Below are 27,879 nucleotides of genomic sequence, written 5' to 3'. Positions count from 1 at the left end.
AGGATAACGAATGAATGAGGTGAGGCTGACGGGGCATCTGGTGACCCCTGCCTGGGGGGGAGCTCCGGATTTAAACGCATCGTCCTTAAACCAGTTTGTTATTTAAACCACAGGCGGGGAGATCGCACATTAATACAGCAGAATCCTAAATCTTTAAAAATATCTTTAGTGAGGGGGCGGTGGCTAAGTGGACCAGCCTCCCAGCAGAAGTGGTAGATGGTAATACAGTGAGGGTATTAAACATACATGGGATAGACATACGGCTCCTGAATCTAAGACTAGAGCAACGACTGATTAAGGAGAAACAGGTGACTAGACGCGGGCCGGATGGGGCCGATAAGCCGGTACAGTCTCTGTCTACACCTGGTGTTATCTCCTTGCTGCCGCCCCCCGGGTGTCCACTAGATGTCGCTCTCTGACCCCATTTCCTGCTTCCCCGCTCATGTTTTTTTTGTGTTTTTTTTTTTCTACCTCCAGGATCCAGGATTTATATTTTTGTAGGATTCGTCTCTGTCCCGTTTCCGGCCCTGTGATTGCCGCTTCCTCTGGGCGTCCATCGCCGAAGGCTGGGATCAGAGCTGAGATAAGAGCCACCGATAAGAAGCAGCTGGTACCTCGCTGGCCCCTCATCCTGACTCCGATCTGCCCCGTAAAGCCCAGGATCTCAGTTCTTTCCTGCCCCGGGGGGGGGGGCAGCATTCTACGGGATTAACCCTGATGTGTGCGCTCCAGCCCGTGACAGCACGCACCTTCATCATTCTGCAACACCCAAAGCACCTTGCGCCAAGCCGAGGAACAAGTGACGGGGCCCCGGGGCTCCCTCGAGAAATCGGATTACGCTCATCATTATCGCTTACTGGCTTCTAAGCCTTTTTTTTTTTTTTTCCTCCCCATTACACAGACTACGATCATGCCATTTCCTCCGGGGATCCTGGGAAAATGCTTCACGCAGGAGGAGCTCGTCGAAAGCATTAGGAAGCAGACATCGTGACTGTGCCCTAAGGAGACAGCATCCTCTGCCGTCGGAGAATCTCCATGCACAGCGATTAGACTGCCTGCTCCTGACTCGCCTCCCATGCGCGAGAAGCTCACGGTCACGCAGGGCTGTCCGTGAAGGAAATCAGACCGAATCTCCTCATCGATCCAAGAGCGCCGGAGCAGTCTGACGGCGGGGATCGTCAGCGGGTGACGGCGCACTTTCAGAAGGATCAGCTCTCCTGCCGAGTCACGGTCAGTCCTGTGTTTCTGGAGGAAAATAACCCCCTCCCCGACTTCAGATCGAGACATTCTATTGGATGAAGGGCTTCTCATCGAAAGGATATTGTGGACCTGGGCGGTGAGAACTTTTGTCTCGATACTTTGTATCCCGTTATTGTGTCGGGCATGGAGCGCTCTCACTAGCGGCCCGAGGATGCTGTCTCTTTCCTGCTCGCTCTCTTGGCCATGAGCGGGGCCGCTGACATTCGCTGACATCCTCGGTCCTGGGCGACGTGCCGTGACAATGTCAGCTTGCAGATTGACCAACCTCAATGGGTTGGTGGAGGACCCGAGGATGGACGCCGGGGACCTGGCCAGGACTCTGCGATGTCTGGAGACCGGCTCCGTCCTGACGCTTTTCTACCAGAAGAAATCTCAGAGGCCGGAGAGAAGGACCTTCCAGGTGAAGATGGACACCAGACAAGTCATATGGTTCAGGACGCCAGAGAAGGTGGAAGGCGACAGTAAGTAACGCGTCGGTCACTGTGCATCAATGTAACAAAATCTGCCGGCAGATCGGCCCCATCCGGCCCCCGTCTAGTCGCCCGTTTCTCCTGCTGTAAAGACTCAAACCTTAATCAGTCGTTGGTCTCGTCTAAGATTCAGGAGCCGTATGTCTATCCCATGCATGTTTAATACCCTCGCTGTATTACCCTCTACCACTTCTGCTGGGAGGCTGTCCCACGTATCCACCACCCTCTCAGTAAAGTAGAACCTAGCATTACAAGATACACAACTCATATCTAGCTTAGTTTAAAGGGGCGATTAGCATTAAGGTTATTTTGCGGGTGCTGCCCTGTGTTCCGGGTAAGAACTGTTTTATTAATGAATGGATTTGTAAACTTTAGGTAAATGGTGTCGCCGGCCCGGCAGATCGTGTTCTTATCCCCTGTACATTTTGGGGTGTGCAGGGCACAAATGGTTAAGGAGAATTTCCATGGACCTGCCCCCACAGCGGTGATGCAGGGTTTTATATTGAATGGAACCACAGGAAGTGATGTCACTTTTGTGAGGTTTGAGCCGCGGTGACGCAGTAACAGGTGCCGGCAGGGAATGAGACAGCTTTATACGGAGACCACCGCGGTTTATGGGGAGCGATGGGTTAAGATGTGATACAAACCCCGAAACACACGGTCCAGCATAGCGATTAAACATACTTGCCAAGTGTCCCTGTTTAGTTTGGCCAGTCCCTCTTCTAAAATCCCCTCTCTCCTCCTCTGATGCCCCTCTTTTCTTGGTGGTCAGAATGTTTGCTGGGTATGAGGGGGATCACCATTTGGCCCCCGTCACCAATTTTTCCTGCTTAAAAAACTCAAACCTTAATCAGTCGTTGGTCTCGTCTTAGATTCAGGGGCCGTATGTCTATCCCATGCATGTTTAATACCCTCACGGTATTACCCTCTACCACTTCTGCTGGGAGGCTGTTCCACATATCCACCTCCCTCTCAGTAAACTAAAACTTCCCTCCATTCCATCTCAGCCTCTGACCCTCTAGTGTTAGAGTCTTGTTGTAACTTTTCTCCTTTGAAACAAATTCCCTCCTGTCCTTTATTGAATCCCTTTATGTATCTACATCTCCCCCCCCCCCCTCTCCTCTCTCCCCCCCGCCCAAGCCGGACATATTGAGATCCCGCGGTAAAGATGCTGAGCTGTTCCCTGGGTTTTGGGAAGGTCTCGGGAAATGTGAGCAGTGTGTGAATTTTATCTGTAGAGTGTTAAAGGACGTCCAGATTCCTGCTAGAACAAAAAGGCACCATTCTCAGGGGGCAGGTTTGGGGGGGGCTTTGGCTCCTGTGCATGCGCAGCGTCTGTTTCCAGACCAAACAGCTGACCCGACAAACTACCAGCAGACCTGGAGGCGCCGTTGCTGTCAGTCATGTGACATTTTGGCTGACTTTCCCGGCTCAAACACCACATCGAGCTTATGCTTTATGGCGATGCTAATGAAGTCCGTTCCTTCATAGACTTTCATTAGCCAGAGAGTCTGGCTGGGTGATTCCGACTGAGGCATTCTTTAGTTCCTCACAGGCAGTATGATAAGGAGTCGGGGGGTTTAGTAGATTGGGGAACAGAGCGAGAATCATACAAACGGCTGATATGCAGCGGCCTGAAAACTTTATATTATGGGGGAAAAAACTACAACTGGGGTAAAAAAAAGAAAAGCGCAGATTATTTTTCATGTTTAACTCTCTGCAGTCTGGGAGTGTAGCTGCGGAATGCGTCGTCTCCTTCCCGTGTCTGACACACAAAGGACTCTCAGGTTTGTTCCAAATTCCTCAGGCGATCCTCAAGAAAAATGGTAATTTCCTGTCTCTGCCGGTCGGCCGCTGCTAATAACGTCTCTTTATTATATTGTTATGAAGCAGGAGGAACAGGGAGAGCGGGGCGGCCGCGCGGGGTGTGATTAGCAGGACAGATAACTCCGCGTATCGCTGGCCGGCACCCCGACGACGCAATTATTGTTAAAAAAACCAACAACTTAGTATAAAAGCTGCAGGAGTAGTAAGGACAGGTGCAAGATCGTGAGACTGAGAAGAGATGGTCAGGATATATGTGATGTATACGGTCACTTTAACATAAATTAATGGCTGGCTAGCCGGGGGTAGCTCAAATAGCCCTGTTATAACCCTGGTAGATGAGTGGAACAGCCTCCCAGCAGAAGTGGTAGAGGGTAATACAGTGAGAGGATTTTGCCATTCTATCCCACTGTCCCACTGAGCTCTCCCTCAGTCCCGCTTTCCGGGGACACCGGGGAATGTAAACTGCACCTTCCAGTCTGCCCAATTGGCTGCCGGTAGAAGTTGCCCCCTATACACCGGCAAAAGGGCAGAAAGGTGGCATTCTGGGTGGATTTGGGCAGCCGTGATTTGACTGTCCGCCGAGCCGTGAAGGGTTAAGGAGTGCTGCTCTCAGCTCATTTCCTGCTGCGCACGGACAGGAAGAGATGATAAGGAAACAGGAAGTAACCGTTATGCCGGAAGTGCGCAAGCAGAGAGTGAGTCATCGGCATCCGGGGCTTATTAACAGGATGGCAAAAGGCAATGAGTGGCCCCCGAAGGCCCTAAACTCGCTCCATTCACTCCTAAAATCTGCCCCACGGTATAAAAGGCGCCCTTTCTGGTGTTATCACTTTAAGGCCAGCAGCCGCCCGATGACTCAGATCCTGCCGCTGGCCACACCCACAGCCCAGTGTGCCGGCCCGACGGCCGGCCCGGACCCGCTCATATATAAAAACAGTCTCGAACAAAAAGAACAACCTTTTCATAGAGTATTAAAGCAAATTTGGGACTGTTGGCAGCTATTACTATACTGTACTATACTCATGCTTAACCATATATCCAAAGGCCTTTCCTCCCCGGTAGCAGTCCCAATACTTCCCGAGTGCCCCTGTGTAATTTAGCCAGTCCCTCTGACCCCAATGTCCTGCCCGAGGGGGGCATTTAGAAGAATAATGGGGTTTTATTTACCCTGTTTAATTTACAAAGCTATTTCCTGCTGTTTCTATACACATTACGGGGCTTTTAGGGCTGTAGAACCCTGCGATCCCCTCATACCCAGCAAACATTCTGACCTCCTAGAAAAGAGGGGCATCGGGGGAGCAGAGAGAGGCATCGGGGGAGCAGAGAGAGGCATCAAGGGAGGGGAGAGGGGTACAGAAGAGGAGAGAGAGGGGTAAAGCATAAGAGAGAGGGGCATCAGGGGAGGGGAGAGGGGTACAGAGAAGGAGAGAGGGGGGTACAGGGGAGGAGAGAGGGGCATTAAAAAGAAAAGTGGAGGTACATAGATTTGTGGTTCACGTGGGAGTTATTTTAAGAAATACATCCATGCGCGGCCCGCTGCTTTGCTGCCTGTATTAGGAGGGTTTGGGATTATTATCATTGTATCTCTGCCATACCCTACGTTACCATGGAAACCAGACAGTCGGCGACCCTGACCCATAACCTGCGCTTTCTCCGGACATGCGCCACGTCCCAGGCGCCACTTCTCAGAACGTCAAAGGGACGCCGTACAGAATGCTGTGACCTCACGTATCTGCTCCCTGACCCAGGGGGCCGGGGCATTATCAGGGGCGGCAGATCCTGACCCTGGGGGCATTATAAGGGACGGGAGATCCGGGGGCACGGGGCATTATCTGGGGCGACATGTCCTGACCCCAGGCCACTTTTGTTCAGGGCATTGAGGAGGATCGAGGGGCACATTGAAGGAAAGATGGATTCAGGGGAGGGGAAGAACGAGGGGCACCTGGCAGGGATGGATTAGCTGTTTTTTGGTCTTTGCCCGGAGCAATCACCGCCTCAGGATCTGCGGGGTTATTCCTCCCCGTTAACTTATCTCTCCCCTGTAGTGAAGTTGCTGATTGTGGCTCCTCTTTGTATCGTCGCTCCGTTGTGTGTAGATGTTTGTATTCCTCGCGTTGCTGATTGGCCGCCGGCACCGATTTCTCTTCAATAAGTATTCATTATTTATTGGGGGGGGGGTTAACCCCCGCAGACGCTTTACGGTTCTGATTCTCAGAAGCCACTTTAACCAAACGGAAAGGGTTTGATTTTCTGGAACCATCCTTAACTGAGCAGGTAGTAGATCAGTGGAACAGCCTCACAGAGGTGGAAGAGGGTAATACAGCGAGGGGATTAAACATGCATGGGACAGACATACGGCTCCTGAATCTAAGACGAGACCAACGACTGATTAAGGTTTGAATCTTTACAGCAGGAGAAACGGGCGACTAGGCGGGGGCCGGATGGGGCCGATCTAGTAGAATGGATCTAGTGGATTTAGCGACATGAAATCGTCGTTTTCTTTTTTTTATGCAGTTGATTTAAAAGAAATTAAGGAAATTCGACCCGGGAAGAACTCGCGGGATTTCGAGAGATACCCCGAAGACGCTCGCAAGCTGGACGCGACGCTCTGCTTCATCATACTGTACGGGACGGACTTCAGGCTGAAGACCCTCAGCGTCGCCGGTCAGTGATCCCAAAGGGTCAGCACGCAAAGAGTTAAAAAAAAATCCGCCCGTAGCCCCCCCAGTGACAGTACGGTGTTATGGTCTGGCTCACCCACTTTCGCTATATCTCCCCATTCTCTACATTAAAGCTGCCGTTCCACTTCGTTCCAACCTTCAAACACATAATAGCAACGCAGAGACGCTCAGCAAGCTATATTAGTTTCTATGGCAACCTTCTATCGACGCCTGCCTTCGTGTCACGTGACGATTAAGTGTTCCCGGCAAAAACAATTATTTCTGCGATGGGTTTATTAATATTCTTTATTAAGCGCCAACGTAGTCTGTGGCGCTGTACAAGTTCAATACGGAGAGTAACTTATACATCACAAAGATGCATTTACATGTACCGATAACGACAGGAGATGCAGACTCTGCCCGGGAGCTTGCAATCTAACCCTAGGGCACGTTTATACCAAGCAAGAATAATAGTGGGCTTATGAGCTTACACTCTAAAGGGTAGTTATAAGGGTCCTGCATTCAGCAGAGTAGGTGGAGCAGCATATTTAATCAAGGGACCCCAGGAAGCGTCTCTGCAGAAAACATTAACACTCCCATCACTCTCAGCCGCTCAAAGGGAGCCCACCGGGTTAATATATAAATAAGTATTTCTTCCCATTTCCCCCCCCCCCCAGCGTTCAGCGAGGAGGAGGTGACCCTGTGGATCGGCGGCTTGAACTGGGCGGTGGGCGATACGCAGAGGGCCCCCGGGCCCCTCCAGGCGGAGAGGTGAGGAGATGGCTCATTCTGTCCCATCGCGCATGCAGATTCACAGCTCTGTACACTGAACAGACCCCCAGATGGATAAAGTAATAAGCGGCTGCGTATCGGAACCCCCCCACACACACACCGGTGTCCACCATGGGAGCGGCCGCCTCAACTTCCTGTTCTCGGGATCTGCATGATTATTCCTCCCCGTTACGTTATCTCCCCGCTGTCTAATTATCTAATTTTAATGAATTTACCAAACTTTAATTTAAAAAAAAAATGAACGTTTGTTGTGCCGTAAAAAAGATACATTGTGTTTTGTTTGTATTTTATTCTTTTTTGTATTGTTTACATATTTTTTTCCTGTATATTCCTGGTTTCCTATTCTTTTTTTTTTTTTTTCTTCTTCTGCTCATTAACCAATCATGTGGCAAGGATCTGTCCCGCCCCCCCCCCCCCCCCAGCAACTACAGCCCATTGTCACTTTATGGCAGTGCATCAGATGTCAGTCAGTATCTCTTTAACCCTTTAAGGACATTTCATCAACTGTCATTCCCCTCCTCCTCATTTACTGAAACAACAAAGTATATATACAGTATTTTTTTTTTTTTCGTATGGCTTTTTTTTTTTTTTAGATCATTTTCATCTATAAAAGAATTTTATTTATTTTTCATCAATAATATTTTACAAAAAAATCCAGATATATATATATTATACGCAGGTAAAATATAAAAAAAATCCATTAACTAACCTGACCTGAAACCACCCTAAATTACTATAAAATGTTCATTTATTTAAGGTTTTCTAATGTTTTATGTTTTTTTTACCCTTATTTAAATATCTGTATATATATAATGCCCCTGCGATAATGATGATGGTGGCTGCATGGGGCCATTTCTGACCTCGTACGTCATTGGTCCTCTAGAGACATCTTTTCATGACATATTTTTGTATGTCATTGGCACACCTGGGAACTCTCAGGGTTTTTGCCCCAATCTCACGGTCTTGGGGCAGATTCACACAGTCTGACTCCTTCCTATTCCCCCCCCCTGCTGTGATCATATATATAAGACTCTCTGTGTTTTTGCTCCCGGTATGTTATGGTTTATATCCCTGCTTGAATACAGGTGGCTCAATTAAGTGTATCTAAATAATGACAAGTCAAGGTTTCCATGGCGACCGGTATTAGAGCCATTTGGGTAACACGTTTGGTGAGTCAATACATGAAATCTTCATGATGGGCTATTAAAGGGTTAATATTTCAAGAGTCTCAGGGGCCGCTCGTTCAGGAAGCTCCAGGTATGGTTGTTGGCCTCGAAGGGGTTAAAGGGATTTGGCGGATCTTGTGGACGTGTTGCTGAGGTTAATGAGATTTGGAGTGATTCTTGTGTCTGTTTCTTATACAGATGGCTGCGGAAACAGTTTGACTCCATGGACAGAGCGAGGGATGGCAGGTAACGCGGCTTCTTCCCAAAGCAGATTGTCATTTAAATGCACGGAACAGCGATATGGATAGATATATGGAACGGCTTCCCAGCAGAGGTGGTAGAGGGTAATACAGTGAGGGGATTAAACATGCATGGGATAGACATACGGCTCCTGAATCCAAGACGAGACCAACGTTTGGGTCTTTATAGCAGAAGAAATGGGCGACTAGACGGGGGCCGGATGGGGGCCGATCTAACCCATCTGCGGTGAGAGATACCGCGGCCAGACACACGCCAAGTGCATATAAACAGGAAGTCTGGCGGGAAGTGATAGGAGTCGGTGGCAGGAAGAGGAAGGAATCCCGGCAGGAAGTGATACGAGGAGCTGTAGATTAAAGCAGGGGGGGTATTATTCGGGGGGGGTTATTATTATTCACATTATGAGTGACAATAAACACCAGGGACGGCGGGGAACATTACAGCGTGTGGCCCAACATGGACACTGTGCATACCGCTTAACTGTCCTGCTTTGCACAGTACAGTCCCGATTTTGCCTCTCTATCCTGCTTTCCGGGACAGACGTAGTGCTCGACCGCAATCCCTCCGATTCAGAGTGTTAACCCCTCTATTACCAGACATTACAAACACACACACACACACTCACACTCAAACACACATACCCAGGGCTGGCTGCAGCTTACTCTGAGTTGGTGTGAAGGAGGGACTCAGCCTATCAGGAGAGGCTTCTGAACTCTCAGGCAATCAGGAGAGTTGAGAAGTCTCTCCTGATTGGCTGAGACCTCCTTTACTCAGATTTCTCAATCCGGGACATGTGGTCACCCTAGACTCTGCGGATATGTGGATTCTGCAGACAGTTTGCAGCTATGATTAATTATGTTGTGATTCATACAGTTTGGAGTGATACTAAAGTAAGTGGTTGGCGGGAATGGATATAATTCCATGACTGTGATCTAAAGCATCGAGAAAAGTCAGCGATGTCATAATATTACATAGAATCCCAGAACCCGCCGGCAGATCGGCCCCATCCGGCCCCCGTCTAGTCGCCCGTTTCTCCTGCTGTAACGACTTAAACCTTAATCAGTCGTCGGTCTCGTCTTAGATTCAGGAGCCGGATGTCTATCCCATGCATGTTTAATACCCTCACTGTATTACCCTCTACCACTTCTGCTGGGAGGCTGTTCCACTTATCTACCACCCTACAGTTGGCCCTGGGCCAACTTCCCCCATGAGTCCCGTCCATACCCCGATGGGGTTATTGCCCCCCCCCTGTCTCCGGCCGGGATATAATGTGGCCATAAGGGAGGAAGCATTATAACAGTTGAATGCCAGCAGCGTTAAAGACCACCATTCCTGGGCTATGAGGCTGGACAGACAGCTGCCTAGGGGACCCTCGATTTCAACAGGGACAGGAATCTCAATCGGTGGGAGGGGCTGAAAACATGGAATTCCGTATAACACGCGTGAGACGTGGCTGCCCACTGTTTGTCCCAAGGCATGTATTATTACCCCACCACGCGGTTAAATACCCTTCTACACACCCCGCCAGCAAATCCAGTGTTGGGTATAAATCGGGAATACACCTCCTGGGGAGGAATAAGGGATGTTTCTCTCTGGAAGTGATTAGTGTAAAGAGGCGGCTGCGTGTCTTGTGTTTCAGCGTCACGCCGAAGGACCTGAAAGCCCTGCTCCCTCAGATGAATTACCGGGTGCCCAACATGCGCTTCCTGCGCGACAAGCTGCTGGTAAGTGTCACGCGCCACGACCCGTAGGGACACACAGCATCCGTCCCCATACAGACTGTAACCAAAGGGTTAATCCCCTGTATTGGGGAGTCTGTACCCACAGTGAGGACCCCCGTTCAGCCGGGACCCTCATTTTAATTCACCGACAGACTATAATCCCCGCTATCCTCCGCTCAGTAGCGAATGAGGTCGGCGCGTCCCCCATTGTAATGTCGGGCCGTAGTTAAAGCTGCCGTTCCACTTCGGCAAAACATTCGGTAAGTCGTACGAACCCTTCAAATTCCCAAACCCTTCGCAGACAAAAACGACAAAAATCTGCCCCGTTCGTCGTTTTTCCAGGAACACTTAATTGTCATGTGACACAAAAGCCGGCACTGGCAACTGTGTCACCATAGAAACAGAAAAAGACTCTCAAAAGACTAAAATGACAGATCCGGTAGGTTTTATTTGCTAAGAGAGTGTTTAATGACTGTTTAGTCAAAGCGGGACAGCAGCTTTAATGTGTAACACTTATGACATCATATGTTATATTACAGGAAGTCGAGGCCAGGTCGGAGCTGGCTTTCCCACATTTTGTTCTATTCTACAAGAATCTGATGTTTGAGGCTCAGAAATCAGTGAGTATTGAATAAAGTGGTTGCTCCACCCCCTTGTGACATCATAGCGTGGCACCTTCCGATCCTATATTTAATTTTACTTTTATTAGCCGCCTCATCACTGACACTTTGTCGCAGACACAAATAATTTTATTTTCTCCCCAGCCTTGATACTATGGATTGTGTATTTTCTTGTAATTTTAGCTGACACGGTCCCATTTTTCATTTACAATATCTCCTTGATGGCCGGGGGAAGCCCTTTTCCTTTGCACTCGCTGATGAGCACTTCCTGTGCAGACCTTTTAGTGTTTTTTTCTTCATTTTATGTTTCATGTTCTCCCTGTCCATAACAGAATATGTTTTACTTTATCTCTTTTGCTCTGATTCCAGATCATAGAGCAGCTGGAGTTATCCTTTCCCCTCCGGTGAGTCTTTGAGCTCAGAATTACTAAATACATATTTTGATGTATTTTTTTTATTAATATTTTATTATTATTTATTCATTTATTTATTGTATATCATTATTTATATATAAATTATATATATATATATTTATTATTAAGTTGTTTCTGGGAAGGGTTCTGGAAATTCTTCTAAAGCTGCATTTAGTCACAAAAGGGTTAAATTCAGTTTTAGTGGGAACTGCACCTTTAAGTAAGGTGGGGGGGCATTTTCCTTCGTCCACCATGGTCGGCTTGTATTTGGCAGGCAGGCGAGACTGCTTCAAACACTGCAGGCCTTGTGTACCGGAGGAGAATGGCCGCCCTGCAGAGATGGGATTAATACAGGTCAGCTGTTGGTCACGGCGACACGTTTCATCCACAGCCGGAGGGAACAAAGGGAATATTATTCTTGGACCGCCGGTGACCCACCGTACCCGTGGCAGGCTCTGGGGGACGGTGCGTGAATATTAAGGAGCCGCGCTGGCTGAGGGTACTGTGCAGAGCATTGCACCGCTGGCTAGGTGTGCTGGGAATGCGCAGACGGGGCGCTTGTCTCTCCGAGCACGTCTGCCGGCGCCATCCGCTTTCAATCGCATTGTGAATCCAGTTTGTTTACCCCCCCCCCCGGCGCCAACTGCAAAGGGTTAAATATCCCCCATGCGATAAATGCACCCCGTGGCCTGAAAATTAACAAAATTACAAATCTCTGTGTGCTGCAACGTAGTCTTATTACCATAGCAACTCGTCCGTTCCATGGGTAAATAAAAGCCATTTGCAGACTTTTTGTACCAAAATCCCTTTTTTATATATATATATATACACATAACCCTAATATAACCCTAATATAGCCAGTAACCATACGTCCGAAGAAAAGACCTCTGAGGCCTTGGGTGTCATGTGACGTTACGTGTTACGTGAAACTGAAGGTCTCCAAAACCGATGAGGCCAAGGTGACGGTCTCCAAGGTGACGGTCTCTAAAACCGATGAGGTCAAGGTGACGGTCTCCAAGGTGACGGTCTCCAAGGTGACGGTCTCTAAAACCGATGAGGCCAAGGTGACGGTCTCCAAGGTGACGGTCTCTAAAACCGATGAGGCCAAGGTGACGGGTTGACGGTCAGTCGGTGGCTTTGGCTGTATGTAGCGTGCAGAGCAGTCAGGATCTCCTGGTAGAGTCAGGGTCAGCTGCATGGAACCCATGTGAGTCCAGACACGGGTTTCATACAGAATGGCCGATGTCTCTGTATGTAACATGTATGTTCTGGCATATCTGTTCACACATTAACCCTTCCCTTCCTGCCCCAGGAATGTCGACCGGTCTTCCTTATGCCAGATCTCCCTCTATGACTTCCAGAGGTTCCTCCTGTACGACCAGAAGGTAGGTGGGAGCCGAAGGGCCACACGGGGCCTCCAGTTTAAGGCTCCTTGGGTAGCTGGGCGGTGGTACTGTGACATGATGAGCGACCCCTCCCTGACCGGAGCCGTCAGTGTACACGGGGCCCCCTGCGCTCCTGCAGCCAATCACATGCATGGATACAGTCAGGTGACAGGCAGTGTTTAAATGTCCTGCCGCTGTCTCTGTTCACTGCTTCTCTCCTAGCGTAAAACAGCCCTTAAGAGGTTAAAGCAGAATGAACGGCGGGCAGGGCTAGCTGCACATACAGGTATGTCTGATGGCTGTGAGTGATGGGAGTTGCGGGTCACAGGATGTGCTCTGCAGACAGGGAATGGTTGGCACCTTCTGGCCCAAGGGGGCCGGTATGTCCCTGGAATTCTCCTAAAGCCGGTGAATATGGGTGTAGTTACCCCGTGTGAGGGGTATATTGTCCGGCGGTGCCGTCCATGTACAGGGTAACTGGGATTTGTATAAAGGGATTAGCCTGGCTGTCCCTGACCCGCTCCATACATCCGACACCCAGCACTGGTGGCCGGATACCCCCATGTATCCAGGAGCCCCCTCCAGTGAGTCGTATCTCCTCTCTCCCCATCTCCAGGAAGCCTGGGCCAGCGATCTGAGTAAAGTGCGGGAGTATCTGTGCGCGTATCTCAAGGAGTCCGCCGCTGAAACGCCTGAGCCCATTCTGCAGCTCGACGAGGTGAGTCTTCACTCAAGTGTACTTGCTAATAAATTACTCCTCCCCGACCGGCTGTACTCAGTAGTAAGATCCCAGACCCCCCCTCCCAGTCGGCAGTACTCAGTAGGAAGGTTCTTGACAACAACCTAACATTTCTTTGTCATTGCTGTGTATGAGGAAGCCGCGGATGCTTTGGGATTAATGCGCATGTTCTCTGATTCCAGTTCCTTGCCTACCTCTTCTCCAAAGAAAATATGGTCATGGACTCAAAGTATTCCCGCGCGGCCCCCGAGGAGATGAATTACCCCCTGTCCCAGTACTGGATTTCATCATCCCACAACACGTGAGACTAACTCTGCCTTATTACATGTACCAGAGCATCAACCTGCAGCCTAAACTTCCACCAAAAACTGACTGTACAGCGCGGCGGAGTATGACGGCGATATATAAATAATAATAACACATTGTACAGCGCTGCGGAGTATGACGGCGATATATAAATAATAATAACACATTGTACAGCGCTGCGGAGTATGACGGCGATATATAAATAATAATAACACACATTGTACAGCACTGCAGAGTATGACGGCGATATATAAATAATAATAATAACACACATTGTACAGCGCTGCGGAGTATGACGGCGATATATAAATAATAATAACACACATTGTACAGCGCTGCGGAGTATGACGGCGATATATAAATAATAATAATAATAATAATAACACACATTGTACAGCGCTGCGGAGTATGACGGCGATATATAAATAACACACATTGTACAGCGCTGCGGAGTATGACGGCGATATATAAATAATAATAACACATTGTACAGCGCTGCGGAGTATGACGGCGATATATAAATAATAATATAAAGCTTCCACTTTTATCTTCCCCTCCTTGTTTTCTATAACGGGTTCTACCGCGGGTGTAAAGTATCTCTCCTCGTCTGCAGGTATCTGACGGGTGATCAGTTCTCCAGCGAGTCATCCTTAGAAGCGTACACTCGGTGTCTGCGCATGGGCTGCCGCTGCATTGAGTGTGAGTAAACTGCAAGCAGGTGGGGAGGACTGAGGATTAATAGAAACAAAGAACCAGCCGGCCCCCGTCTAGTCACCCGTTTCTCCTGCTGTAACGACTCAAACCTTAATCAGTCGTCGGTCTCGTCTTAGATTCAGGAGCCGTATGTCTATCCCATGCATGTTTAATGTATTACCCTCTACCACTTCTGCTGGGAGGCTGCTCCACTTATCTACCACCCTTTTCAGTGAAAACATTTGCATTCTTGGCCCTGCTGAGCCTCGGTATCTTGTGTGTCTCTTGACAGTGGACTGCTGGGATGGTCCGGACGACCTGCCGATCATCTACCACGGACACACGCTCACCTCGAAGATCAAGTTCCTGGACGTGCTTCACACCATCAAGGAGAACGCGTTCGTCACATCAGAGTGAGTCCATGGGGGCCGGGCCCATGGCGGGTACCGGGATCGCCTCCGAGCGAGAGTTGTCACCGGATCCTGGGGGTTTTATATAAGCCCCCCCGGCAGTGAAAATATATTTCATCATTTTACATTCCGTCACAAATTCCCAAAAATGCCTCATTTCCTACCGTTTTTTAATGTAGTTTTCAGCACCAAACTGAGGCCGTGGTGGGCTCTTCCATAATGTAGAGACGCGTAGGATGGAGCAGCGGATCCTCGGACATGGCGGCGTAATGCCGATGGGCTGTATACATGGCCCGGGGCCTGAGTCCTCTCTCTGTTCCAGGTACCCCGTCATCCTGTCCATCGAGGATCACTGCAGCGTGGTGCAGCAGAGGAACATGGCGTTTTGCTTTAAGAAGGTCTTCGGGGACCTGCTGCTCACCAAAGCCGTGGACATCAACGCCGAGGAGCTCCCGTCTCCCAACCAGCTCAGGAGGAAGATCCTCATCAAGGTGAAGCCCATGAACGGGCGTTTACAGCCGTAAAGTGACGCGTTGCTGCGGGCAACGGGAGAGGGGAGGGGCTTACTGCAAACAAAATGGCTTCCTACACGTTGAGAAATCAGTACAAATAAGTTAGGGAAACAGCCTCCCAGCAGTAGTGGTAGAGGCTAATACAGCGAGGGAATTTAAACACGCATGGGATAGGCATTTATGGCTTTTTCACCTCGCGTTTTGTTGCCCTTGCAGCACAAAAAGCTGGTTGAAGGGAACCTGTATGAGGAGGTGTCCACCGCCAGCTACTCGGAGAATGACATCAGTAACTCCATCAAGAACGGGATTCTGTACCTGGAAGACCCCATTGACCACGTACGCTCTTTCTATGAAACGGGTTGAGCTTTTCGGCCCTCCAGGGGCCGCCCTTTATGGTTTTGTGTAACTTCCCCTCACCGGTGACCCCGCTCTCTGCCCACAGACCTGGAGCCCTCATTACTTTGTTCTAACGAGCAACAAGATCTATTATTCCGAGGAGACGTCTCGCTACAGGACCAACGACGACGAAGAAGAGGTGGAGGCCAAAGAGGTGAGTCCGGGCCGCGTGCGCGGCTGGTGCTACCCGGTGGGGTTGATCGAGAACCTCGGGGTCTTTGACTCCTTTGTAAGGATTTTGGCATCGTGTAGTGGAGACTCCGATACCCCCGGAGACAATGTGTCTGTACCAGCAGGAGGCACAGAGCGACTGGGGCAATTCATTTATTTAATGGTCTGAAGAATATCTGGAGGTCGCCATCTTGGGCAGTCATGTGATGTTTGGGTGCCGCCCCCTGCTCACAAACCACACCATGCTTATTGCTTTACGGCAGGGCAATGCAGCCAAATAGGCAACGATCCACTAAATGCAGCAAAGTAAGACTTTGGGGTCTATTCACTAAACGGAGTCTGCAGGTCCAGCCCCAGGAGGGGCGCGAGCCAGAGCCAGCTCCAATTATTCCTCCCCATTAGTATTTTGTCCCTTGTATGCACAGGTAGACCCCATGAGATATCAGAGCTTTATCACACATAAAGCAATCAACAATCAACACATGCCTCCCAACTGCCCCACTTTGCGTGGGACAGTCCTGGTTTTGCCACCCTGCATGCTGCGCTTGTTCAAAATTTTGCGCATGCGCAGATGCTCTACCTCCTACCCCAAGCCCCCCCCCCCAGCGGGGTAGAAGTTGGGGGTATGTGTAATAACACATCTGTTTCTTGCAGGAGTTTAATAACAACGATCTGCACTTTAGTGAAAAATGGTTCCACGGGAAGCTGGGGGGCGGCCGCGACGGGCGGCAGATCGCGGAGAAGCTTCTGTACGACTACTGCATCGAGACGGGGGGGAAGGACGGCACGTTCCTGGTGCGCGAGAGCGAGACCTTTGTAGGAGACTACACGCTGTCTTTTTGGTAAGGACACAAGCGTCTCCACGTTCATATAACGTTACGTCGGGAAGACCCATTCGGACCATCTAGTCTGCTGTAAGGACTCCGCCCTTCTGCTGGGAGGCTGTTCCACTTATCTACTACTCTCCCTGTAAAGTAAACCTGCACAGGGGATCTGGATACCGATGTCGGGTAACATCTCGCCATAACAACTCTGTGTCCCCGCAGGCGGTCTAACCGGGTCCAGCACTGCCGCATCCACTCCCGGCAGGAGGCCGGCAACACCAAATTCTACCTGACGGATAACCTGGTGTTCGACAGCCTGTACAGCCTGATCTGCCATTACCGGGAGGTGCCGCTGCGCTGCAACGAGTTCGAGATGCGACTGACGGACCCTGTGCCGCAGCCCAACGCGCACGAGAGCAAAGAGTATGTAGATGCCCCGCCGGGGGCCATAAACGCAACTTATTATACCCCAGTCTCGGGTGAAGGGGCGGATTCTCAGGGTTTTTGCCCCAATCTCGGGGTGAAGGGGCAGATTCTCAGGGTCACCCAGTCCAAAGCCGACTCCTTCATATTCTCTTCTGATTTAATGATATCTGAGCGTGCCGATTGGTGCTTTATCACAGCTGGAATCTCTGCTTGAACACAGGTGACTTAATTCAGAATATCTTTATCCCCTGACAAGTCACAGTTTCCATAGTGACCGTTATTAGAAGTCTGTGTTGACATTTGACAGTGATTTGGCTGAGATCTGGTTGCCATGTTTCTTGCTTGTCCACAGGTGGTACCACGCCAACCTCACCCGTCTGCAGGCCGAGCACATGCTGATGAGGGTTCCCCGCGATGGCGCTTTCCTGGTGCGCAAGAGAAGTGACCCCAATTCCTTCGCCATATCGTTCAGGTGGGGCCCCTGAGCTGCCTCGTGGCCGGTATTTCCCATGATCCTAACGTGGCCTGCCATTTAGTGGGCGGGGTTAAGTGCTAAGTGACTACATGATGTGATAAACCACGCCCACACTCCGTTATGGGTGCGTCTCCGGGCAGATTGGCTCCTCGGACAGCCTCCAGAGACTGTAGTAGGAGGAGCTGCCTCTGCGCTCTTCTTGCTCTGGATGCTGTCCGCAGAGGGCCGGCTGGGGTGTCGCCCTGGGGCAGGCTTACATTGGGCCCCAAAGATAAACAGATCACCGATTGGCAGGGCCAGCCTTGCCCCTAGCAACCTGCCCCTAGTTACTAGTCTCCCGGCTCACATGGTGCATCCAATGGGCCTATTGGGCCCTGTTAACCATTCATGCAGTGGCATCTGTGGCCCCTTCACGTGTTTCTGTGGCCCCTTCACAAGTCTCTGTGCCATCCTGAGAGTGCTGTATTACACTGAATAAATGCACCTCCTGTGAATACCATATTACAAAGAATACAACACACACCATATGTGAATACCATATTACACTGAAAAAGCAAACCTAGTGTGAATACCGTATACCACAGAATACAAACAGCATGTGTAAATACCATATTACACTGAATAAATACACATTGTACTGTAAGACACAGAATGCGCACGCCTCATTTGACTACCTTATTACACTAAATAAAAGCACCTCCTGTGAGTACCATATAACACAGAATACGCACACTCTTCATTCAACTACCTTATTACGCTAAATAACTCCATCTTGGGAATACCGTATTACAAAGAAGAACCGTATTGTATATTCATCAGGTGAACACATCTGCCATGTTTTTCCAGGACACACACAATTGCTGATCAGCCCAGATAAAGTGCTGCCCTGCAGTATGGAGGATGTATAACTGACTGGTTCCTCCCATGAGTGTATACATCCCACATACCGCAGGGCAGCGCTTTACCTGTGCTGGTCAGCGGTATGAATAATGTACGTGGCCGATGCGGTCAGCCTATCCTCATGTGGCCCTGTGGCACATCGGTGTATAGACACGGCGGCTCGGATGCTGGGCCTCGGTGTCACCCCGCCGTCCCTGCTTTCTGATTCCCCGCAGAGCCGAGGGGAAGATCAAGCACTGCCGGATCCAGCAGGACGGCCGCCTCTTCATGCTGGGCAGCTCTGCCGAGTTTGAGAGTCTCCTGGATCTGGTGAGTCACTACGAAGCGCACCCGCTCTACCGCAAGATGAAGCTCCGCTACCCCATCAACGAGGAGGCCTTGGAGAGGATGGGCACTGCGGTGAGTACCCAGAGAGGCTCATGGTGAGGGCCATATGGGGGCCAGTGACCTACGTCTCTCATTGGAGGGGACAGGGCGGTCTGAGGCTGGGGGTGAGATAAATGACACAGGGGCAAAGTGCTAACTTGCCGACTAGGGGTAGCTTATGAATGGAGGGGCAAACACACGGAGCTCAAAACTACCCCAGAAATGCATAAGGCTGGCATGAAAACTAAGCATGTATTAGACATATTACGCATATATTACACATACACATGCATTACATACATTACACATACATCACACATACATCACACATGCAGCTTGATCCATACCTGCCCCTTTAATAGCCCCCCGGTCTCCCTCGCTGCCCCTCTCTCCGCAGGAGCTGGACTATGGCGCTCTGTACGAGGTCCGGACCCCTCATCTCTACGTAGAGGCCAACAAGATGCCAACATCCAGGGTAAGACTGACGCGGTGACCCCGCGGGGTATTAAAGGAGGGTCCCATTTCCAGGGTAAGACTGACGCGGTGACCCCGCGGGGTATTAAAGGAGGGTCCCATTTCCCGCCACATGTTTAGGGGGATGTGAGATACTCAGAGGGGTTAAACCCTCAGTTTTGGGTACCCAGCGCCCCGGCCCGGTTCTTTCGTCGGTATAACGTCCGGGGCAGCAGGAAAGCCCCTCCGCCGTTTGCAGATCTCATGCCCTACGGGGCATTAATGCCCTCTGTGCTTATAAGTTATGAGACGCTGGTTACATTCTCACTGAGTATCTGCTCCGTATTATATTGTTCTGAGTATGAGTGAGGGCCAAATCCGTGGCAGGTACATGTCTAGCTTACCGCTTTACTGCAGGACTGTCTCGCTAACCTCGAGCCTCTCTGTCCTCAGTGCCTGGTGAAGGCTTTATACGACTACAAGGCCCAGCGTGAGGACGAGCTGTCATTCTGCAAGCAAGCCATTATACACAACGTGGACAAACAGGATGGTGGATGGTGAGAGACAGACGCCGTGACGCCCCTCGCAGCAGATCGGCCCCCGTCTAGTCGCCCGTTAGTCCTGCTGTAACGACTCAAACCTTAATCAGTCGTTGGTCTCGTCTTAGATTCAGGAGCCGTATGTCTATCCCATGCATGTTTAATCCCCTCGCTGTATTACCCTCTACCACTTCTGCTGGGAGGCTGTTCCACTTATCCACCCAGTTAGGCATTAAAATCTTTCAGCCAGTTTGTAACTAAAGATCAGTAACTCTGATAAGGACTCGCTAACTCGGAAAACATTTAACCCCCTAACTTTGGGGCATACCTCCCATTTTCCCCGATTCAAACAGGACAGTCTTGGTTTTGAAGCCAATGCTTTTATAGGGGCCCCAAGAGGCGGACGCTCTGTGCCGAGGGGCCGGTGTATCCCGAATTTACCCGTGGCAAAAAATTGGAAGCAGATTGTGTAAAATAAGGGGAGGCCTGGAAAGCGGTGCTGCAGAGCATGATTCTGCGTGGAATGAGCTGCTGCAGTGGCAGAGAGTGGGAGGAGCTCTAACCTGGGCCACGTTCTTTTTTTTTATTAGGTGGCGGGGGGACTACGGAGGTAAACGGCAGCTTTGGTTCCCCTCAAATTACGTGGAGGAGATGAGCAGCACTTCGACTCCAGACCAGGACGATGCCGTGAGTCACCAGTGTGGGGTAATTGCTAACGGCTGTGAGTGATGGGAGTCGGAATGAGTGCAGCGGCTCGGTGTATCTGTGGGGTTCTGCCTCTTTCCACTAATCTCTCTCTCTTTTCTCCAGTCGTTATTTTTTGGCCAGTCGGCAGAAAACAGCCCGCTGGGGAACTTTCTGAAGGGGTTTATAGACGTGCCTTCCTGCCACATTGGTGAGTGGGGGGGCTCTTTGCTGAGAGGGTGGTAGATAAGTGGCGCAGCCTCCTAGCAGAAGTGGTGTTGGTGCCAACTCTCCCTCTGTGTCGTGTTCAGTCTTATCGAAGGAAGGAAGAAGCTCCAGGCCGTACGTCTTCACCATCCACTCCCAGCAGATGTCTCACCCCTCTCAGGCGCTGGACGTGGCGGCCGACACTCAGGAGGAGCTCAACGACTGGATCTCTAAAATCCGGGAGGCCACGCAGAACGCAGACGCCCGGGTAGGTCCCGTGGAGGTCTCCCCAACGTCTCTGGGGGTTCCCCAAATCACTGCTAATTAGGATTAAAACATGCATGGGATTAATGAATAAATCAGTGGAGCGGCCTCCCAGCAGAAGTGGTAGAGGGTAATACAGTGAGGGGATTAAACATGCATGGGATAGACCAACGACTGATTAAGGTTTGAGTCTTTACAGCAGGACAGAGGGCCGACTAGACGGTTAAGTTTTACAATCTTGGGAATGCGTCTCATACCGCTTTCCTGTTACCGCGGTAACTTCAGATATTCCCTATTTAGGAGGCTCCATTTCTTTTGTATAAATTATTTCAATTATAATATGCATATCATTATTTTATTTATAATATATTAATCAATAGAATTATATAATCTAATTAATATTAGAATATTATATATATATTAGTGTTCTATTAATCAGAATAACGGGGGAAAGTAACCATTTATTCCGCTGGATCATTTTATATTGAGTTATTTTGCTACTTTTTATGGAATTTCCCAGATGCAGGAAGGAAAAATCATGGAACGGAGGAAAAAAATTGCGTTGGAGTTGTCCGAGCTGGTCGTGTACTGCCGGCCGGTGCCTTTCGATGAAGAAAGTAAGAGTTTGTTTATATGAGACATGAAAAATCGTGAATATGTGGAACAGCCTCCCAGCAGAAGTGGTAGAGGGTAATACAGTGAGACCAAAGACTAAGGTGTGATTTGTTTCTCCCGCTCAGAGATCGGCACGGAGAAGGCCTGTTACAGAGACATGTCTTCGTTCCCCGAGACCAAGGCAGAAAAATACGCCAACCGCAGCAAAGGGAAGAAGTTCCTGCAGTACAACCGGCGCCAGCTGAGCCGCGTCTACCCCAAGGGGCAGCGACTGGACTCCTCCAACTACGACCCTCTGCCCATGTGGATCTGCGGCAGCCAGCTCGTGGCCTTGAACTTCCAGACGCCAGGTAGTTCTGTAGTTACATACTGATCCACAGGCTGGGCGATGTGTTTGTGGTATTGTATCAGATATCAGATCAAGTGGAACAGCCTCCCAGCAGAAGTGGTAGATGGTAATACAGTGAGGGTATTAAACATGCATGGGATAGACATACGGCTCCTGAGTCGAGACCAACGACTGATTGAGGTTTTTATGGCAGGAGAAACAGGCGACTAGATGAGGGCCGGGTGAGGGCCGATCCACCATTTCTATCTTTTATCGTCCCTTTTCAGATAAGCCGATGCAGCTGAACCAGGCGCTCTTCATGCTCGGGGGGCAAACCGGTTACGTGCTGCAGCCGGACATCATGCGGGACGATTTGTTTGACCCATTTGATAAAAACAGCCTTAAAATCATTGAGCCAATCACAGCTCAGATCCAGGTAAACTCCGCTCCATTACGTCTCACCATTGGGCAATCAGAAGGATTTAATTCAGGTTTATTAAACTGGGTCATGTGACCATATAAAATGACTATTTACACTATTATTTTTACAGAAATACTTTATTATTATGATTCTTTACTTAATAAGCGCTAACATAGTCTGCGGCGCTGTACACTTTTTATAAATAGTTAAATTATAAAGATAAACTTAAAGATACAACAGGAGTTGCGGACCCGGCCTGAGAGCTGCCGCCTAGCCTTACGGCACTTTATATAGAGAATGGTGGGCTTCTGAGGGTCCGGCGCATGAGCTTACAATCTAAAAGCTATACAACAAGACTGCTATTGTTTAAATTCAGACACATGTCGGGTATTAAGGGCCATCCATAGATGTTCCCCCAGAAGAAGCTTTCCGTTTCTGTGATAATCTCTTCTTTCAGATCCTGGGGGCCCGACACCTGCCCAAAAACGGCCGGAGCATCGTCTGCCCGTTCGTGGAAGTGGAGGTCTGCGGCTCGGAATTCGACTGCAGCAAAAACAAGAGCGAGGTTGTAGGTGCGTGTCACCAACGACCCGGCGGGGAGGCCGTCGGGGGCGATCCGGAACAGAAGAACGTCTGTCCCCCTTTCTTCTCTCTTTCACTTTCTTCTCTCCCCTTTCTTCTCACGCTCCTCTATTGCTTTTCTTCTCTCTTAATCTCTTTCTTCTCTTTTTTTTTCCTCCTCCTTCTTCTCTTCCCCCCCCCCCACCTTTTGTCGACAGAACAGCAGCTCATTGGGGCCATTGCCGGTTGGGCCGGGCGTAACACGAAGGTCCAATCAGACTGCAGCGCCTGCAATTTGATTGGACCTTCACATTAAGTCGTGTGCAGTGTGACCAGAGCATGTTATATCCTATATATATATATATATATATATATATATATATATATATATATATATATATATATATATATATTATACTATACTGTATGTAAATATATATAATCTATATAATATAATATCGGCGGGATTCTTCTCCTCGTTGCAGCGGATAACGGTTTGAACCCCGTCTGGACCATGAAGCAGTTTGTTTTTGACATCAATAACCCAGAGTTTGCCTTCCTGCGCTTCGTCGTCTACGAGGAGGACATGTTCAGCGACCCCAATTTCCTGGCGCAAGCCACGTTCCCCGTCAAGGGCCTGAAAACAGGTGGGAGCCACCGCACCGCGGCCCCTCTGTCCGCACCAAGGGCTCAGCGTTCACTTCTCCTATACGGATGGTGGACGGCTGAGGGTAATGGGAGCTGTGAGGTGTATCCGTGTCATTAACACAAACCGTCCCTGCACGCCGGGGTCATAACGCGTGATATGAGGGGAACTAACAGACTTTTGCATCCCAAGCGACCGACTCGGGCCGGACCCGGCTCTGATATTCAGGATCTTCCTGCACTTTTTCCAGGTTACCGCTCTGTGCCTCTGAAGAATAGTTACAGCGAAGACCTCGAGCTCGCCGCCCTGCTGGTGCACATAGAAATCGTTAATGCAAAGGTAACACTGAGCGCCGCCTCAGCTGCTCTAAACCTTTACCCAGAACCTGCCGGCAGATCGGCCCCATCCGGCCCCCGTCTAGTCGCCCGTTTCTCCTGCTGTAACGACTCAAACCTTAATCAGTCGTTGGTTTCGTCTTAGATTCAGGAGCCATATGCCTATCCCATGCATGTTTAATCCCCTCACTGTATTACCCTCTACCACTTCTGCTGGGAGGCTGTTCCACTTATCTACCACCTTATTGAGTAAAGTCAAATGTTTTTTTGGGCACTAGATGAGTACAAAGAAGGGCCCTTCAATGTCTGTAGTTATTATGCCTCGTGTGTATAAACAGTTGGTATGCCGGTGGAGCCCCCGCTGATGCCACTAAAATTAAGAGACCATCCACAGTGTGGTGCCCACCCCGGTGTGTGTGTGTGTGTGTGTGTGTGTGTTTGGGGGGGGGGGGGGTACTGTAGTACTGATCCCTCTGTTGGCTGCAGGAGGAAGACGATGAGGACCTGTACACATCCATCCAGCAGCTACGGGACCGAGCCAGCGAGCTTTCCAGCCAGGTGTCCAGCTACGAACGCGTCAATAACTGCGACCTGCGCTACCAGCAGCGGCTGGACGAGCTTCGGGCTGCGCAGGAGCGACTCCTCGAGCTGACCGAAGTGCGCAATAGGAAGTAAGCAACCTGTCCTCGGACATCGAACAGAATCCCTCCCTGGTTCCTGCCGCTGGGTGGACGGTGACTTCAACACTTTCATTTTGATGTCCCAGCTGCATTACTCCACATTAAACTTACTACATTCTTACCTTAAACTTAATGGACTCTTACATTAAACTTGCTGGACTCATATTAAATCTGCTACAAACATACTGTAAACTTGCAGAACTTTTACCTTAAACTTGCCTGCACCTTTACATTAAACTTGCTGGACTCTTACATTAAGCTTCTGCCTCTTTACATTAAACTTGCTGTACTCTTATATTAAATCTGCTACACACTTACTGTAAACTTGCTGTACTCTTACATTAAACCTGCTGCCCCTTTACATTAAACCTGCTGCCCCTTTACATTAAACTTGCTGCACTCTCGCCTATTATTATAATTTATTAAACTCATTTGCCCACAAACCTTGATCTTTAACTCGACTGCTCATGACTGCTCCCTCTCCAACTTCTTGTCCGTAGGTTAATGGAAAAGAAGAAGAGAGAACGACAGCAAATGGATAAGAGGAACTGACGTGGGTGCTGATCGCTCTCCCATCCCCCGCTCACCGGTGCCACCGACAGACTGGAGAACGCCGGAAATGTACCGGCAACGCACACCAACAAATGACCCCACGGGGGACATGCATATAATATAATATCTGTGGTACAGCTAGTATGTTACATGCATGTTGCAGGTTTGCGTATACACGCGTGTTATAACACATACCTAGAATCCTAGACTTAACATGTGGATGTATGGCCTTAGCGTGGCAAGACGTCAATGGGTGAGCAGATCGTTGCGGTGCGATGCCCTGCGGCACAGGAAGGGTTACGTTCAGGGTCAGGTTTGCATCGCATTATGACATCGTTTTATGGAGGGGAATCTTCGTGAAATTGGATTAAAAACACGGCGGCCGCGGGGCTCCAGTGATGCCTTTGGAAGCACAGCGGCCTTTAGTATGTAGCCACGGACAGCGTCCCCGGCCCGTGGGCTGCTCCGTGTGCCACACACGTGGGGATGTCTTAACGGGATATTTTGCTCTGATGTTCTTAAACTATATAAACAAAGTAATAAGTATTACAAAAGATATAAATAAAATCTATATTTAAGTATTATATGGCGTCGCACTGACGCATTTATCTACACTCATCACCCTCAGCCGCCACCTAAATGAATGATTTACTTCCTTTTGATATTTAATGCCAAGTGACAAGGGACTGTGGGTAGGGACAGGTGTGATGTGGGTGGGGACAGGTGTGATGTGGGTGGGGACAGGTGTGCCCCATTGCTGAGGGTCAGGGTGGCTCCAGTGGGACAGGGTGTGTTACGTGGGAAGTGGGTTACGATCCTGAGCCAAAGTAGAAAGGTGTGCAGCTTTATCTGTATTCAACCTGCATTCGAGCAGGGATTCCAGCTGTGATAAAGCAGGGAGAAAAGCACCCATCAGGACGCTCAGATATCATTAAATCAGAGGATATGAAGGCGTCGGCTCCAGACTCTGACCCTGAGAATCTGCCCCTTCACCCCAGGACCCTGAGACTGGGGTAAAACACCTGAGGATCTGCCCCCATACTGCCCCAAGGGTGTCACCGCTAATGTTCAGGGTCCTGAAGCCAGCGAGGGGGTAAAACAGGAGATGGTCTGTTAAAAGCCCCTTAGCACAGCCCGTGACGCCTCCACTGGGGAGGGCAGTTTAGAGACCCTCATAAGGTCACATCGTCCATTCACAAAATAGACAGAAGAGATTAAGGTATAAACCGATGAATCGAATATATTCATGAAAATGTGTAATTATCGGGGTTTATCCAGTGAGTCACCCCATTAACTACACATTTTACAGGGCTATCTGTAATGCATTACTGCCAAGTGTCCCTGTTTGGTATGGCCAGTCCCTCTGGTCCCCCAAACCCCTGATGCCCCTCTCTCCTTCCCCTCTTTTCAAGGAGGTCAGAGTGTTTGCCGGGTATGAGGGTTTCTACAGTCCAAAAAGCCCCGATAATGTGTATCATGTTAACCCATTAATAGTCATTTTTGGGTGATTTTTTTTTTTTTTTAAACTATGACATCATAATTATAATTTGATTATAGCTGTGTAACTACCCCTCCCCCAGCCATTGCTTCCTTCTATAGACACCATTCCTGCCCCTCCAGGATCCGCAGCTGGAGCGAATGCCCTACAGAGGGGTGATTCGGGGGGCCGTGGGCCTGGTCTCGATACTGCAGTGATATATTCAATAAGGGAGCTGGGTGGGTACCCCATCACGGGGTACCTTCTGCCCCTGCAGTATTATCTTATTGCACCGGCCCTGGGCTAACGAAGGGCAAACAGGAATAAGCCGAGCGCCGTATATGGCCGATTCATAGAACCGTCTAAACGAATAACTTGCACCCCTCATCTTGTTGCCCCGCGTCTTGAATGTTGCCCCTGTCAGGAAGGAGCGGCTCGTCTGCTTACTTTGTGTCTTTTATTTCATCTTAAATAAGGAAAATATCCATCGGAAATCCCTGAGAAACGATAAAGCGGTTAACCAATAAATGATAAACGTATAGAGAAAAACCCCACAGATACTCAATACGGAGAAATATCACATCCTCGAGAGAAGCCTCGTCAGTCTCCAGACCTCCTGCTACAACCTCATTGGGACAACAGAGACACGAGGTGTCCAATCAGGGTAAAGGAGACCAGGTAACCCAGTCAGAACGATGGACACTGGAGCATCCAATGAGGACACACGACACAAAATATTATCATCAGAACAACGGAAACCAGAGCATCCAATCAGGGTGCACGACGTAAATTCTCAGCAGAACTATTTAAACAGAAGCAACCAATCAGGGTGAACTAGACAAGATAATCCAGTTAGAACAATGGAAGATGGAGCATCCAATCAGGGGGCGCGAGAGTAGATAATCTAGCGAGATCGATGAAAACTGGGGCATCCAATCAGGGTGAACGAAACAGGAGTGTCCGGTCCAGGTGAACAAGAAAGGGCGGCCAATGAGGATGGTGAGGGGTCTTGGGTTTCCCATACATTGAAGGGGGGGGGGGTATTTTCAGGTATAGAACCATGAAGGGTTAATCAGCTTTTTAGGAAATATTAAAAATATAATTTAAACTCCTCAGCCGATTATTAAAAAATTAGCAAACTTCACAGACCCCCTTCATATTATTAAGATAATAAAGCCCACTTTGGTGTGAAGCCTCCTTTGGTTGATTCCGCAAGCATGGCGGCTACATGTAGAGGACGCGCATGTCTATCACCGCCCCATTCCAGGCCAGTAAGTGGATCTGCCGGCCGGAGGTCCCTGTGATGCCGTTCGGCAACCGCGGCGGG

The 27,879-nt window shown here is 49.5% G+C and overlaps 1 protein-coding gene across 1 annotated transcript; it reads left to right on the top strand.

The window, feature by feature from the left end:
* Window positions 1-1,501: 1,501 nt before the first annotated feature.
* Window positions 1,502-25,075, top strand: LOC149277878 (1-phosphatidylinositol 4,5-bisphosphate phosphodiesterase gamma-1-like). The gene is made up of 32 exons (XM_089502616.1): window positions 1,502-1,721; window positions 6,072-6,221; window positions 6,895-6,988; window positions 8,374-8,421; window positions 10,073-10,157; window positions 10,694-10,774; window positions 11,144-11,178; window positions 12,500-12,572; window positions 13,189-13,290; window positions 13,494-13,612; window positions 14,231-14,316; window positions 14,603-14,723; window positions 15,043-15,211; window positions 15,449-15,568; window positions 15,675-15,782; window positions 16,454-16,641; window positions 16,846-17,046; window positions 17,402-17,521; window positions 18,640-18,823; window positions 19,188-19,265; window positions 19,697-19,800; window positions 20,373-20,469; window positions 20,611-20,677; window positions 20,778-20,941; window positions 21,458-21,554; window positions 21,678-21,902; window positions 22,168-22,316; window positions 22,759-22,873; window positions 23,348-23,509; window positions 23,759-23,847; window positions 24,330-24,514; window positions 25,024-25,075. Exons 1-32 carry the CDS (start codon window positions 1,502-1,504, stop codon window positions 25,073-25,075), a joined length of 3,888 nt encoding a protein of 1,295 aa, XP_089358742.1.
* The last annotated feature ends 2,804 nt before the right edge of the window (window positions 25,076-27,879 follow it).

The sequence above is a fragment of the Sceloporus occidentalis genome, unplaced genomic scaffold, assembly GCF_023333645.1.
Source record: "Sceloporus occidentalis isolate IW3139 unplaced genomic scaffold, rSceOcc1.0.p SCAF_206, whole genome shotgun sequence".
Classification (NCBI taxonomy): domain Eukaryota; kingdom Metazoa; phylum Chordata; class Lepidosauria; order Squamata; family Phrynosomatidae; genus Sceloporus; species Sceloporus occidentalis.
Note: the sequence above shows the minus strand (reverse complement) of the source record. Positions and strands in the feature narration are given on the sequence as shown.